Here is a 14526-nt window from a genome sequence, read left to right as displayed (position 1 = left end):
TTCGTTGAAGCAATGGCCATCCTTCTTCCTTGTCTGCTTCTTCTTTCCATTCTGCTTCTATTCTTTCTTCCATTGGCCTCTTCTGCAACTGATATTATCACACAATCTCAGCCACTTCTTGATGATGAAGGAACCACCTTGGTTTCTGAAAATGGAAAGTTTGAACTTGGATTTTTCAGCCTTGGTGGTTCTCCACATCGCTATATTGGAATCTGGTTCAAAAACATACCAGTTACAACTGTTGTTTGGGTTGCCAACCGTGAAAACCCAATCAAACACAGTTCTGCAGGCAAGTTGATTATAAACAAAGACGGAAACCTAGTACTTCTCGACGATAATAACACATTTGTTTGGTCCGCAAATTCAACAAAGAAGGCTTCAAGTACTCCAATCGTGCAACTTCTAGGCTCAGGAAACTTAGTGCTGAGAGATGATCAGAAAGACCAGAATCCTCAAAACTACTTGTGGCAGAGCTTTGACTATCCTACTGATACATTTTTGCCAGGAATGAAGATAGGATGGGACCTGAGAACTGGTCTTAATCGCCATTTGATAGCATGGAAAAATTGGGATGACCCTTCTCCAGGAGACTTCAGAAGTGAGCTCTTGCTTCACAACTTACCAGAAATGGTTTTCTGGCAAGGCACATCAGAATATTTCAGGATGGGTCCTTGGGATGGTGTTTCATTTAGTGGCTCTTCTTCAGTGAACAACAATATAACATTGGTCTCCAACAACGATGAGGTGTACTTCATGTACACTCTCACCAATGACTCAATGATTTTTAGAGATGTCTTGAACCAAACAAAATATGCAATGCAAAGGTTCGTATGGATCAAGATACTCAAAGTTGGAAATCTTTTGGTGACTTGCCAAGGGATAATTGTGAAAAATATAATACTTGCGGCTCAAATGGAAATTGTATGGTTGAATTATCCACATGCCAATGCTTGAGAGGGTTCAAGCCAAAATCATCCAAAAATTGGGACATGTTTGATTGGACAGAAGGGTGCGTTCGTAGTGAACAATGGAGCTGTAAGGTGAAAGGCAAAGACAATTTTCTTAAATTTTCTGGGCTGAAATTACCAGATAGTACACATACTTGGGTCAATGCAAGTATGACACTAGATGAGTGTAAATCCAAATGCTGGGAAAATTGTTCCTGTACTGCTTATGCTAGTTCAGATATCAAAGGAGGAGGTAGTGGTTGTGCCATGTGGTTTGGGAATCTGATTGATATGAATCAAATGTCAAATGTTGGCCAAGATCTATATATACGCCTCGCTGTTACAGATATAGAAATAGGTATGTCTCTGTGTGTGTCCTTTTTATTACCTCTCTATTCATTTTTTGGGATTTTAGCTAACCTGTTTTTTATTGCGTTGGCTACATTGTGAAGCTAACCATGAAGGTAAAAATGAAGACAAGATAAAGGGAGTTGTTATAGCAGCTACCATTTTAGCAACTCTTGTGATACTCTTCACTTCCATATGCATTTATAAGAGAAGAAGAAAATCTAAAGGTAAACACATTCTGAAGTTCATCTTGACTTTTTTCTTCATTTTGTAAGGGTATATATAAAAGGACAAATTTTGAATTCTATTATGTGCTTTTATGCTTAGAAAAAACCCATGTATGCATTATTTATATCCCTTGGTTTGCTTCAGTGAAAACTGAGAGAACCTTGACCATAGAAAATAATGATGAAAGCACTGAGGGAGATCTGGAGCTTCCCCTGTATAGCTTTGAATTAATAGCTCGTGCTACCAACAACTTCTCAATTGACAATAAGCTTGGAGAAGGTGGTTTTGGACCAGTGTATAAGGTAATTACTTATAATAAACCGATGAACAAGAGTAAATCCACTAAGGTTAGCGTTTTGATTTATGATATCGTAAATGACAATCATTGTTTTATGGTTAGGGTGTGCTGGTAGATGGTCAAGAGATTGCTGTGAAGCGACTTTCAGAAAGTTCTCGTCAAGGAATGAAAGAGTTCAAGAATGAAGTTATATTGTGTGCCAAACTTCAACATCGAAATCTTGTGAAAGTTATTGGTTGTTGCATTCAAGGAGAGGAAAAAATGCTCATTTATGAATACATGCCCAACAAAAGTTTGGATTTGTTTATTTTTGGTCAGTCCGCACATTTGTATATTTATCAAGTTCTTTTAACTCAACTTGAATAACAACTAATTAATTTTTGTATTTTTGTAACTTTACAGGATCTTCCCCTCAAAGTAAACTCTTAAATTGGTCCAAACGCTTTGATATTATATGTAGAATTGGTCGAGGACTTATGTATCTTCATCAAGATTCTAGATTAAATTATACATAGAGATCTTAAAGCAAGTAACGTATTGCTAGACAATAAATGGAATCCAAAAATATCTGATTTTGACTTAGCAAGGATTTTTGGAAGTGGTCAAATTGAAGAGAATACGAGGAGAGTTGTTGGTACATAGTAAGTATCATATTGTTACATTGTGATTTGTATTTCTACACATTATTGAAGTTTAATTTAAAGATAATATTAACTTAATAATGACTTATTTCAGTGGTTATATGGCACCTGAATACGCAATCGATGGGTTATTTTCCATGAAGTCTGATGTATTTAGCTTTGGAATATTACTGCTGGAAATAGTGAGTGGAAAGAAAAATGGAGGGTTTTCCTTGGCAAGCCAAAGTCATAATCTTATTGGACATGTTAGTAAATTGTAACCAAACTTCATTTTTTATCTTTAATGAATTGGCATTTGATTGATGTTTGGCCTTGTTGTAGGCATGGAGATTGTGGAAAGAGAACATGGCACTAAAATTGATTGATGCATGCTTGGAGGAGTCTTGTATTGAATCAGAAGTATTGCGATGCACCCATATCGGCCTTCTTTGTTTACAACACCATCCTAATGATAGGCCAAACATGACATATGTGGTTGTGATGTTAAGCAGTGAGGTTGACTTACCTCAACCTAAAGAACCTGGTTTTCTCTTAGAAAATATACAAATTAAAAGTGAATCCTCAGCCAGCAATCACACAATAGCTTCAGTGAATAAATTTCAATAACTGAAATAGAACCTAGATAAAGTACTTCTTTACTTAATTTTTATGCTGCCATATGAACAATTCCTAGGTATGTTGCTTAGTTATTTTGTATGGCTCTAATTCTTTTTCTTTTCGGGATCAATTTGTATGGCTTTGTTTTAACTCACACAATAAACACATATAGAATTTTTTTTTATATCTTTTATAGTTTAACTTACAAGATAAGCAATTGTAGGGTGCATCTGGCTATGCAAATTTCTCTTTGGATGATGGACAATTTTATTGCTTGCCATTTTGCAATTTATATAATAATCCTACACACCATACTAGTGAGTAGTTGGGAAAGGGTAGACCATAGGAAAGTTAAAGGAAAATAACAATTTAGCCTCATTTAAGAAAGTTTTTTTTTAATAACTCTTTCAAGAAAGGTATTGTCAGTTAATTAATTAAGCTCTACAAATTTGATAAATTACACCACTAGTATTTTTGACTTTGTAACAATTTACTTCCAAACAGGTATGAAAATGGTGCCTATAATAATAAGAGACATTAGTTTTTCAACTATAATTTTTTACTGCCATTTCGTACAACAAATCCTAAATGACATTAGAAAATCGCTACCTATTGTAAAAGAAAGACAACAGTTCTTATATCTATGACATGGTATATTTTAAATAGAGAATAAAAAAAATGTTGCCTCTTTATTCATTATCCACAATAAAAATTTGTTCTCTATTTTTTTTTTATCACCTAAGACATCTTGCCTACTTCAAATTAGTACCCTTAGATCCTGATTTACCTATGAGATTATTGTTGGTAATAAGAATTTTATACTGCAGGTTTGGATTAGTTCAGGTTAGAGGTAATGATACTCATGAGTTTTTTAGAATACCAGTGATGGAATAAAAAAAATTAACATCCTTATTTTTTTAATCATTTCTATTAACTTATTTTAATTTCATTGGTTAGTTTATATTTAAAATATAATTATTTTCTTGAGAAACAAAGCTTGAGTTATAATTCTCCCCCAAAAACTTCACACCCAAAGCCAAAATCGATAGGGTAAGTGATTAATTTTATGGATTTTTTTCCCCCATGGAACCTTCCTCTGGCTTTGATTATAGGAATTCAAATTCATTTCTATTGTGCCTTTTTATCTAATTGGTATGAAATTGAAATTCAACAGCTTTATTTATGAATTCAAAAGAAGTTAGGTTATAATTTCCTTTGTGGGTGTGATTAAGATTAACCCCCAACTTCTCCGAAAATGAGTCCATTGATGCTCAATATGTCAAAATCTTTTTGCCTCAGTGCTCTCTTTATATTGTGCGAATAGTTTGTGGACTAAAACTTCTACTATCATTATTAACATAGATTTGAAAAACTAGTAGCTGGCAAATTTTGACTTATACCATCCCCATAATAAACTATTTTCTTTCCTCTTCTTTTTTTCCCCCTTTTCTATATTTAAGGACCTTTTTCTATCTGGATTATTAAAATCTTAATCTTCCTATATAATGTTGATAGATTTGTTCTGAATTTATTGACATGGTTTTGGTCGATATATTTACATCTGATATAGTAATGGGAAAAAGAAGGTCTAGGTTGGAAAAATATAACCTTTTTACTTTCTCAATTAATTTTTGAGAAAGCATAATCAGGTGGATTAAAGCAAATAATAGAAAAAAGACCACGAGCTAAATATTCAAGAAGAACAGGTACATAATAATTTTAAGAAACACCAGTAACAACTTTGATCTTTTTAAAAAATACTGAAGTTTTAACTTGTGGTTAAGATAGTGGAGACTTGGGAGAAAATTGTAGGAATTGAAAAACCAATGTTGCACAGTGGAAAATTAGGCAGCTAACAAGTTGACTTAAAGCATTATGGAAACGAATCGTTTCCGACCTCTTGCAACCTTTTCCTCTGTGTGTATGTATATGTGTGTGTGTGTATATATATATATGACCGCCCCACCACATGAAGTCAGTCAACGTGGTTCTTCCACATCTCCTACATCATTTCCATGTATACCTTTTGAACTTGCTAACATCTTCGTCAAAGCAATGGCCATCCTGCTTCCTTATTTTGTGCTTCTTCTTGCCAATCTGCTTCTGTTCTTCCTTCCATTGGCCTCTTTTGCAACTGATATCATCACACAATCTCAGCGACTTCTTGATGATGAAGGAACCACCTTGGTGTCCGAAAATGGAAAGTTTGAACTGGGATTTTTCAGCCCAGGTAGTTCTCCACATCGGTATTGGAATCTCGTTCAAAAACATCCAAGTTACAACTGTTGTTTGGGTTGCCAACCGTGAAAACCCAATCAAACACAGTTCTGCAGGCAAGTTGATCGTAAACAAAGACGGAAACCTAGCACTTCTCCACAAGAACGACTCTATTGTTTGTTGGCCAGTTCAACAAAAAAGGCATCAAGTCCAGTTGTCCAACTTTTAGGCTTTGGAAAACTTGGTACTAAGAGATGAGAAAGACCATAATCCACAAAATTACTTGTGGCAGAGCTTCGACCATCCTTCTGATAACTTATTGTCAGGAATGAAATTAGGATGGGACCTAAGAACTGGTCTGAATCGATATTTGACAGCATGGAAGAATTGGGATGACCTTTCTCCAGGAGACTTTAGAATTGAGCTCATGCTTCACGGTTTACCAGAAAAGGTTTTTTGGCAAGGCACCACGGAATATTATAGGATGGGACCTTGGAATGGTGTTTCATTTAGTGGCTCTTCTTCAGTGAACAGCAATATAACATTGGTCTCCAACAAGGATGAGGCGTACTTAATGTACACTCTCAACAATGAGTCAGAGATTTTTATAGACACCTTAAACCAAATGAAATATGCGATGCAAAGGCTTGTATGGGATCAAGATACTCAAAGGTGGAAATCTTTTGGTGATTTACCGAGGGATTAATGTGAAAAATATAATACTTGCGGCTCTAATGGAATTTGTATCATTGAATTATCAAAATGCCAATGCTTGAAAGGGTTCAAACCAAAATCAGCCAAAAATTGGGACTTGTTTGATTGGACAGAAGGGGGTGTTCGCAGTGAACAGTGGAGTTGTAAGGTGAAAGGCAAAGACTATTTTCTTAAATTTACTGGGTTGAAATTACCAGATACAACACATGCTTGGGTCAATGCAAGTATGACACTTGATGAGTGTAAGGCCAAATGCTGGGAAAATTGTTCTTGTACTGCTTATGCTAACTCAGATATCAGAGGAGGAGGTAGGGGCTGTGCCATGTGGTTTGGAGATCTGATTGATATGAATCAAATGTCAAACGTTGGCCAGGATCTATATATTTGCCTCGCTGTCACAGATACAGAAATAGGTGGTGGGTGTGCGTCCTTTGTATTACTTCTCTATTCATATTTTGGGTTTTAGCTAACTCTTTTTGTGTGCATTGGCTAGATTATGAAGCTAACCATGAAGGTGCTAATGAAAACAAGATAAAGGGAATTGTGATAGCAGCTACCATTTTAGCAACTGTTGTGATGCTTTTCACTTTCCTCTGTATTTATAAGAGAAGAAGAATATCTAGAGGTAAACATTCTGAAGTTCAACTGCCTATTTTTGTTTTTTATTTTTCTTTTTTCAAGGTATAAAGGGACAAATTTTGAATTCTGTTCTATGCATTTATGCTTAGGGGAAAAAGTCATGTATATCATATTTATGCATGCCTTGCTTCAGTGAAAACTGATAGAATCTTGTCCATAGAAAATAATGATGAAGGCCCTGCTGAGGGAGATATGGAGCTTCCTCTCTACAGCTTTGATTAATAGCTTGTGCTACCGACAACTTCTCAATTAACAATAAGCTTGACCAAGGTGGTTTTGGACCAGTGTACAAGGTAACTTGCAATGTCAAACTGATGAGCATGAGTAATTGAAGTAATTTAGTCTTTTGATATTTGATGTTGTAAATTATGATCATTTTTTATGGTTGAGGTATGTTAGTTGATGGTCAAGAGATTGCTGTCAAGCGACTTTCAAAAAATTCTCATCAAGGAATGAATGAATTCAAGAATGAGGTTATATTGTGCGCTAAACTTCAACATCAAAATCTTGTTAAAGTTCTCGGTTGTTGCATTCAAGGAGAGGAAACAATTCTCATTTATGAATATATGCCTAATAAGAGCTTAGATTGGTTTATTTTTGGATCGTACATATTTGTATATTTATCAACTTTTTTTAACTCCACTTGGATAACAAATAATTTTTCTACCTTTCAAACTTTACAGGTTCTCCTCCTCAAAGTAAACTCTTAAATTGGTCTAAATGCTTTTACATTACATATGGAATTACTCAAAGGCTTATGTATCCTCACCAAGATTTTAAATTGAGAATCATTCATAGAGATTTTAAAGCAAATAATGTATTACTAGATAATGAATTGAATCCAAAAATTTCAGATTTTAGTTTGGCAAGGATTTTTGAAAGTGATCGAGTTGAAGAGAATACAAGGAGAGTTGTCGGTACATAGTAAGTATCACATAGTTGCATTATAATTTGTATTTCTACACATTATTGAAAATGATATTAACTCATTGATGACTTATTTCAGTGGCTATATGATACTTGAATATGCAATCGATAGGTTGTTTTTTATGAAATATAATGTATTCAGCTTTGGAATATTACTATTAGAAATAGTGAGTGGAAAGAAAAATGGAGGGATCTCCTTACCTAACCCAAGTTTTAATCTTATTGAAAATGTTAGTAAATTGCAACATAACTTCTTCTTTTTTTTTTTATGAATTGGCAATTGATAGATGTTTGGGATTGTTGTAGGCATGGAGGTGGTGGAAAGAACACATCCCACTCAATTTGATTGATGCACAATTAGAAGAGTCCTGTATTGAATCAGAGGTACTACGATGAATTCATATCGGCCTTCTTTGTGTGCAACACCATCCTAATGATAAGCCAAACATGACATCTGTGGTTGTGATGTTAAGTAGTGAGAATGACTTACCTCAGCCTAAGGAACCTGGTTTTCTCTTTGAAAATATGCCAATTATAAATGAATATTCTACCAGCAATTACATGCCAACTTCAAAGAATGAATTTTCTATAATTGAGTTAGAGTCCTGATAAAGGACTATTTTACTTAATTTTGTATCGAATACACAGTCATCAATTTACAACAAAGTTGGATGATATATGTAAGTTATAATAACCAACTCTTATAAATATTGCTTAAAATTTTGTATTACTCTGTTGTTTTCTAGCATAATTGTACTGAAAAATATTATATGGGATAGACTCTATTTTTCTTATCCATATATACATGAAATGGCAAGGGAAGTGTATTGCATAGAACAACAAACCTAGGTTATACTGAGAATGGCCAACTGCTCCCTTCATTTGGAAAAAAATTAAAAAGTGTATATGTTTTATTCTGATATTTTACTCCCACCATTTGTTAGATTTTAAACCTACTAAAATCAATTTTAAGTAAAACTACTTTTAAAACATTTACACACACACACACACACACACACAATATTTTACTTCAAGCCCCAAAAAACCTAAATTTAAAATTTTGAACCCGCATGAATAAAAAATCTCACATCACGGAATTTTAAAGGCATTTTTTGGGGTAGTATTTTCACCCTCCAAGCCATTAATCTTCAACTACTGAAAGTTTGAAACAACCGTGGTCATCTTTCAGACTGCATCCCAATATTTTATTTTATTTTGCTATTTTGCAATTTATAATCCTACACACATGCATCTGGGTCTATCACTAGAGAGTAGCTGGGGAAAAAGATAGGCCCAGGAAAAGTTGAATTATTGTGCTCCACGCAGTTTTTCAGGATGAATGCGCATGTATCAATCAAATCCCCAGCTAATGAATGTGCATATACAAATAAAGTCCCTTGCTTAGCAGGGCATTTAAGCAGGGAATGGGTGACTTCTAGTTTTTTTGAAAAAATATATTCGAGAAAAAAATCATACAAAACAAAAATCTCAAAAGAAAATATATAATTCAGCATCCAACATTGATACCTCTCCAACCAACATAATCCTTAACAAACTGCAAGAAAAATCAGTGTTCAAGTAATCAATCAAATCCCCGGCAATAGCAGGGGATTGGTGACTTACAGCTTTTCTTTCTAATTTAAGAGAGAAATTATACTAAACAAAAATCTCAACAGAAAATATGCAACTCAACAACCAACTTTCATATCACTTCCAACCAACTTAATATGTTTCCTTGACAATCTACAAGAATGATGGATTACCATAGACTGTACATTGCAACAACAATAAGCATTATCCCTCCAGAAGAAATTGACTAATCACCATAGACTGTACATTGAGGAGGAAAAAACGAAACAAAACAAAACAAAAGTTAAATGCTTTCACTTGCATGATATTGTAATGAGTAAAATAACGCCTTATCTGGCCTCCAACTGAGACATAGTTACTTCATTAGTTGAAGATGTCTGCTTGCCAGAAGAACCACATTCTTCTCCCATCATAATCCTCTCTATCAAGAAACCTGGCTCCTTAGGCTCAGGCAACACATTCTCACTACTCAACATCACAATTACAGAGGCCATGTTTGGCCTATCCTCAGGATGCAGTTGCACACATAGAAGACCCACATGAATACAGCGCGATGCTTCTGATAAATTAAAAGCTTCTCCCAAACAACCATCAATTAGTTCCAATATGTTGCCCTCCTTCCACAATCTCCATGCCTAAACAAATTGAAGCATCAATGATCCATCAGCTATAGATTAGCGTGCGTGTTTGTGTGTGTCGACAGTGCTATAATTATAACACACTGTCCACACCTGCTCGCCACAGGTCAAAAGAAAAAGATATTTTTATTTTATTTTTTGGCTCAGACATTATTAGCATGAAAAACTGGGAACGTGGAAAAAAATAGAATAAGAGACTAAAATGCTTACTTGATGAGACATTAGAATTGTATTTCCAATAGTTTTTTTTTTTTTGTGTTGTATATAAATAATTCTAATAACATAATTGAGATCCGTTTTAGACCACAAGATATAAAGTTTCAAAACTAAAATTTGAATATGGCACATGTCAAGATTATATATATATATATATAAATATAACACACACACAGAGAGCACAAAAAAGAAGTTTTAATCACTCACAAAGCCAATGAGGTTAAAACCCTGGCTTGGATAAGAAGCTCCTCGGTTTTTCTTTCCAGTTATTATTTCCAGCAATAATACACCAAAGCTAAACACATCAGATTTAATAGAGAATAGCCCATGAATAGCATATTCTGGTGACATATAACCACTGAAAAAAGTTAAAAATAGGTTAATAACATTTAATGATGAACAGAAAATAAGAAAAAATACAATGCAATATTGAAAGACTTACTTACTAGGTACCAGCTATTCTATTTGTGTTTCCTTCAATCTGATCACCACCAAACATTCTTGCCATGCCAAAATCTGAAATTTTTGGGTTCATCTTACCATCTAACAAAATATTACTTGCTTTAAGATCTCGATGTATAATCCTCAATCTGGAATCTTGATGAAGATAAAGAAGCCCTCGTGCAATTCCAAATATAATGTGAAAGCGCCTAGACCATTCTAGGTTTTTGCTTTGATTGGAATCTGTCAAGTTTTTGAGTTATTTTAATTCCAGACAAAAAAACAAACAACAAAATTATCATTATGCTAAATATTAGTTATGTCATAAGTACCGAACAAAAGGTTATCTAGGCTTTTGTTGGGCATGTACTCATAGATGAGCATCTTCTCCTCTCCTTGGATGCAACAACCTAGAACCTTGACAAGATTTCGGTGTTGAAGTTTGGCACACAATAAAACTTCATTCTTAAATTCTTGCATTCCTTGTCCAGAGCTCTGGGATAACCTCTTGACAGCAATCTCTTGTCCATCTGCTAGTATACCCTAAAGAAATTTTTATAGAAAATTCAAACTTTATGAATGAAAGAATGATGGTTTGCCCTATGTTCTTAACAGTCATATTACTTGTATATACATAAGGACAAGCACGTGCACATACACATACCATGTATACTGGTCCAAAGCCACCTTGGCCAAGCTTCTTGTCATTTGAGAAGTCATTAGTGGCATTAACAATCGTAGCAAGGTCATAAAATGGCAGTTCCAAGTCCTCTTGTTCACCTTTATTGATATTCTCTATGGAGATTTTCTCTGTATCAATTAAATGAACTCAACATCACAAACAAGAGAACAAAAACTTTGATTTTAAGGTGTTATGCCACAAATGCAAGATTTATCTCACTTGGAGACAGGGGAATAGGGAATAAAGAAAAAACTACCACATGTTATCTGGCTTTCCTAAAACATGTCCAAGTGTCATGTCAGCGGAACCAACAGCTTAAACTAAATGTGACGAGTTTGGAAACTGGTATTCAACAAGGTTTGCCTTACAAAGAAGATATGTGGATGGAAGATTAATCATGGATGAAACATGCTGAAGTGAATTGCATATTAATACTCATTGCACAGATAGATTAGCTGCTGAATGAAATATAACAAATAAGAATGTTTACCTCTATGATTTCTTTTCCGCCAACGAATGCAAGAGAAAGCCAAAAGCACCACGATAACCAGTGGAACAGTAACTGCTATCACCACCACCCACACCATTTTCTTATGCTCTTTTGCATCTATAATTTTACAGAGAAATGATTCAACATACAATACACGGGGAAAAAAAAAAAAAAGTTAATCCGCCATTTTGATTATCCAGAGATGATCCTGCCATACCAAATTTTTCCCCCAAGAAAAAAAAAAAATTCATTTTAGTACTCACAAGTATAACTTTGTTCCAATTCCATCTCAAAAATTTTATTAAAATGGTACTCAGTATCAGTAGATACTAAAATGATAATGTTCGCTTGACGATTAAATACAAAGCAAAATCAAAATTTGAAGGGCAAATCTTGAGTGAATTGATATTTTGACCCCTGAAGTTTGAGCATCTCATTTTAGTCTTTCAAAGGGTAACTTTCTCAAATCCATGCTGACACAAGTGTTTCAAGGCTAGCTACCACAGAAGTTTATTGTTCCGTCACACCATTGAATTGTCTACAAGACTCTAATGAGACATTAAAAAGAAAAGGTGTCAACAAAATCTATAATCGCTCAAAAATCCTAAAAAGAACCAAACGGCACTCAAATAATCTTGGAGAACCAAAATGGGGTTTTCATCGATTAAAAGATTATAGTCCATACCAGTCTCCGCGGCAGCCATTCGAATATACAGATCTTGGCCAGGAGTGGAAGCCACTCTCAAATCAACAAGGTCACCAAACCAAATGAGACACCCACTACCTCCTCCAGTAGCATACAAGTTTGCATAAGCAGTACAGGAACAAGTTGCCAAGCATTTCATCCTGCAATCCCCAAGTGTCATACTTGCATTAACCCAAGCTTTTCTAGTATCTGGCATTTTCAATCCACTGAATCTTCGAAACCCATCTCTATTTTTGACCCCACAACTCCACAATTCACTGCGAACACATCCCTGGGTCCAGTCCAATGCATTGTAGTTTTGGGGTGATTTTGCCTGGAACCCTGATAGACACTGGCAGGGTGGAGAATCATTAACGATGCAATTTCCATAGGGACCACAGAGATTGTAGTTGTCGCAGTTATCTCTGGGCACAGATGAATAAAGCCTCCAGCTTTTAGTTTGCTCAACCCAGTTATAGCGCTGACGATAAGACGTAGTTCCGTTCAGTACAACCCTTGTTATCACTGATTTGTTCTGAAGCTTGGAAGTGTAAACCACCTAGCGCCAAACCACAAGAAAGAAAACAAAGGATGCTTTTTCATATTTACAAGAGGAAGGTGACACCACTATTTGCTTAGATTTGTCGACAATACATCATATTTCAATTAAACTATGTATTACTATTTACCAATACTATTAATTATGAAATATAATAATGCGCCTTCATTATCATAACGGCCAAAAAAAAAATTTAGCATAACAATTGAATACCTCATCTTGATTAGAGACGAATTGCAGCTCGAAGATCGGTGTAGTTTTCCCGCTGAAAATAGCTCCATTCCAAGGACCACTCCTATAGTACTCTTCTTCTCCCTTCCACATCACCAGCTCCGGCGTCACTCCGAGCACCATGCCCCATCTCAGATCTCCCACAGAAGGATCGTCCCAACTCTTCCACGCCCTCAATTCCCTGTTTATCCCTCTTCTCAGATCCCACCCAATCTTCATTCCAGGCAAGAACGTGTCAGTCGGATAATCAAAACTCTGCCATATATACTCCTCACCATCATCATCAACCTCGCCCCGTTCATTTCTCAGAACCAAGTTCCCTGAATCCAAAAGCTGCGCAACAACAGTGCCATTTTTCAAACTCGAGCTTTTAACCGTAGTGTTTGCCGACCAAACAACGGTGCCGTTTTGGCTGAGGAGCACGAGACCTCTCTCGTCGGTTATGGTCAAACGACTGGGAGTTGTGAAGTTGGTGTCGTTTCTGAGGGGCGTTTGGCGGTTGGCCACCCAGACGACGGTCGTATCGGGGATGTTTGTGTACCAGATGCCCAGGTAGCGATTCGAGGAAGAGCCTGGAGAGAAGAAGCCGAGTTGGAAGGTTCCGTCACTGGAAACCAAGTAGGTGGTTCCGTTGGCGTCGTCGACGAGGGGATGAGACTGTGTGAGAGTATCAGTTGCAGAAGAAAGCGAAAGTGAATTGACCATGAAAGCGAGAATGAGAGGAAGAAGAGTGGCCATGGAAAATCCTTAGAATTTAAGAAAGGCAAAATCAGACACATGCGTAATATGTAGTATAGCTGCCAAAACGAAAGCAATTCAGACAAGCCAAGTTGCAAGCGAACTTTGGCATCCAACAAAAAAAAAAATTGCAAGCCAACAGTTTATCATGTCATGGAAGTCCATATTTGCATTAAATAACATCATTCAAAGTCAAAAATATCCATATAAATTGACAAATATATCATTTAGGAAGTCAACGTCAATTTAACTCAAGCGCATAATCTACCGATCTTGTTATTATCTACCTACTAATATATATATATATATATATATTTTTAAAGTTTTATAAGAAAACATATTTGTTTGGTGCTTTAAATTAGCTATTTTTTAGAAGAATTTTATGGCTGAAAACATAAATACTCTTCATCTCAAATTATAAAACACTTTTTAAATAAAATCACACAAATTAATAAAATTTATTATAAATATTTTACAACTTTATTTCTTTAAAATAAAAATATAAGCTTTTAAAATACCATTCATTTAATACTCCATTTATAAAAGAATATTAAAAGAAAAAATATAGTAGGAAATATAATATTAAAAAGACATAATTGATGAAGCCTTACTTTTTTAAAGAATCTTATATTTTAAGGCACCAGATCTTCAAAAAAGTTTCTTATAATTTGAAATTAGGATAATACTCTCTTCAGTCCAA

At 35.1% G+C, this 14526-nt stretch overlaps 2 protein-coding genes and 2 pseudogenes across 4 annotated transcripts; 3 read left to right on the top strand and 1 right to left on the bottom strand.

Moving 5' to 3' along the window:
- The first annotated feature begins 12 nt into the window (after window positions 1-12).
- LOC129314640 (G-type lectin S-receptor-like serine/threonine-protein kinase At4g27290) lies at window positions 13-3128 on the top strand (annotated as a pseudogene).
- Window positions 3129-5114: 1986 nt separating this feature from the next.
- LOC129313285 (G-type lectin S-receptor-like serine/threonine-protein kinase At4g27290) lies at window positions 5115-5982 on the top strand. Its single transcript, XM_054956245.1, has 3 exons — window positions 5115-5305; window positions 5393-5520; window positions 5603-5982. The coding sequence occupies exons 1-3, from the start codon at window positions 5115-5117 to the stop codon at window positions 5980-5982; spliced, it is 699 nt and encodes a 232-aa protein (XP_054812220.1).
- Window positions 5983-6566: 584 nt separating this feature from the next.
- On the top strand, window positions 6567-8203 carry LOC129313284 (G-type lectin S-receptor-like serine/threonine-protein kinase SD1-1; annotated as a pseudogene).
- Window positions 8204-9238: 1035 nt separating this feature from the next.
- On the bottom strand, window positions 9239-13894 carry LOC129313554 (G-type lectin S-receptor-like serine/threonine-protein kinase At4g27290). 3 transcript variants are annotated; one of them, XM_054956774.1, is made up of 8 exons: window positions 13071-13887; window positions 12299-12857; window positions 11614-11730; window positions 11106-11251; window positions 10774-10984; window positions 10447-10684; window positions 10208-10358; window positions 9239-9781 (listed from the first exon to the last, which is right to left on the bottom strand). In XM_054956774.1, exons 1-8 carry the CDS (start codon window positions 13824-13826, stop codon window positions 9476-9478), a joined length of 2484 nt encoding a protein of 827 aa, XP_054812749.1. In that variant the 5' UTR covers window positions 13827-13887; the 3' UTR covers window positions 9239-9475. The 3 variants fall into 3 exon arrangements, with proteins under 3 accessions (XP_054812749.1, XP_054812751.1, XP_054812750.1); XM_054956776.1 differs by lacking the exon at window positions 10208-10358 and having other exon boundaries at window positions 9643-9781; window positions 10443-10684; window positions 13071-13894; XM_054956775.1 differs by lacking the exon at window positions 9239-9781 and having other exon boundaries at window positions 10216-10358; window positions 10443-10684; window positions 13071-13893.
- Window positions 13895-14526: the final 632 nt, after the last annotated feature.

Source organism: Prosopis cineraria, unplaced genomic scaffold, assembly GCF_029017545.1.
Source record: "Prosopis cineraria cultivar Desert tree isolate PC_DT_omini unplaced genomic scaffold, ASM2901754v1 PC6, whole genome shotgun sequence".
In the NCBI taxonomy this organism is placed as follows: domain Eukaryota; kingdom Viridiplantae; phylum Streptophyta; class Magnoliopsida; order Fabales; family Fabaceae; genus Prosopis; species Prosopis cineraria.
The sequence above is the reverse complement of the archived record's forward strand: the minus strand, read 5'-3'. Positions and strand labels throughout refer to the sequence as shown.

Bases quoted from the DNA above. Each gene is read 5' to 3' on its own strand.
- LOC129313285 (XM_054956245.1), top strand. From the start codon at position 5,115: ATGGCCATCCTGCTTCCTTATTTTGTGCTTCTTCTTGCCAATCTGCTT. The intron at 5,306-5,392 runs GTATTGGAATCT...ACAGTTCTGCAG, and splicing joins CCAGGTAGTTCTCCACATCG to GCAAGTTGATCGTAAACAAA. The intron at 5,521-5,602 runs GTACTAAGAGAT...ACTTATTGTCAG, and splicing joins TTTAGGCTTTGGAAAACTTG to GAATGAAATTAGGATGGGAC.
- LOC129313554 (XM_054956774.1), bottom strand. From the start codon at position 13,826: ATGGCCACTCTTCTTCCTCTCATTCTCGCTTTCATGGTCAATTCACTT. The intron at 11,731-12,298 runs GTATGGACTATA...GTAAAATTATAG, and splicing joins AATGGCTGCCGCGGAGACTG to ATGCAAAAGAGCATAAGAAA. The intron at 11,252-11,613 runs GTAAACATTCTT...TAATTGATACAG, and splicing joins GCGGAAAAGAAATCATAGAG to AGAAAATCTCCATAGAGAAT.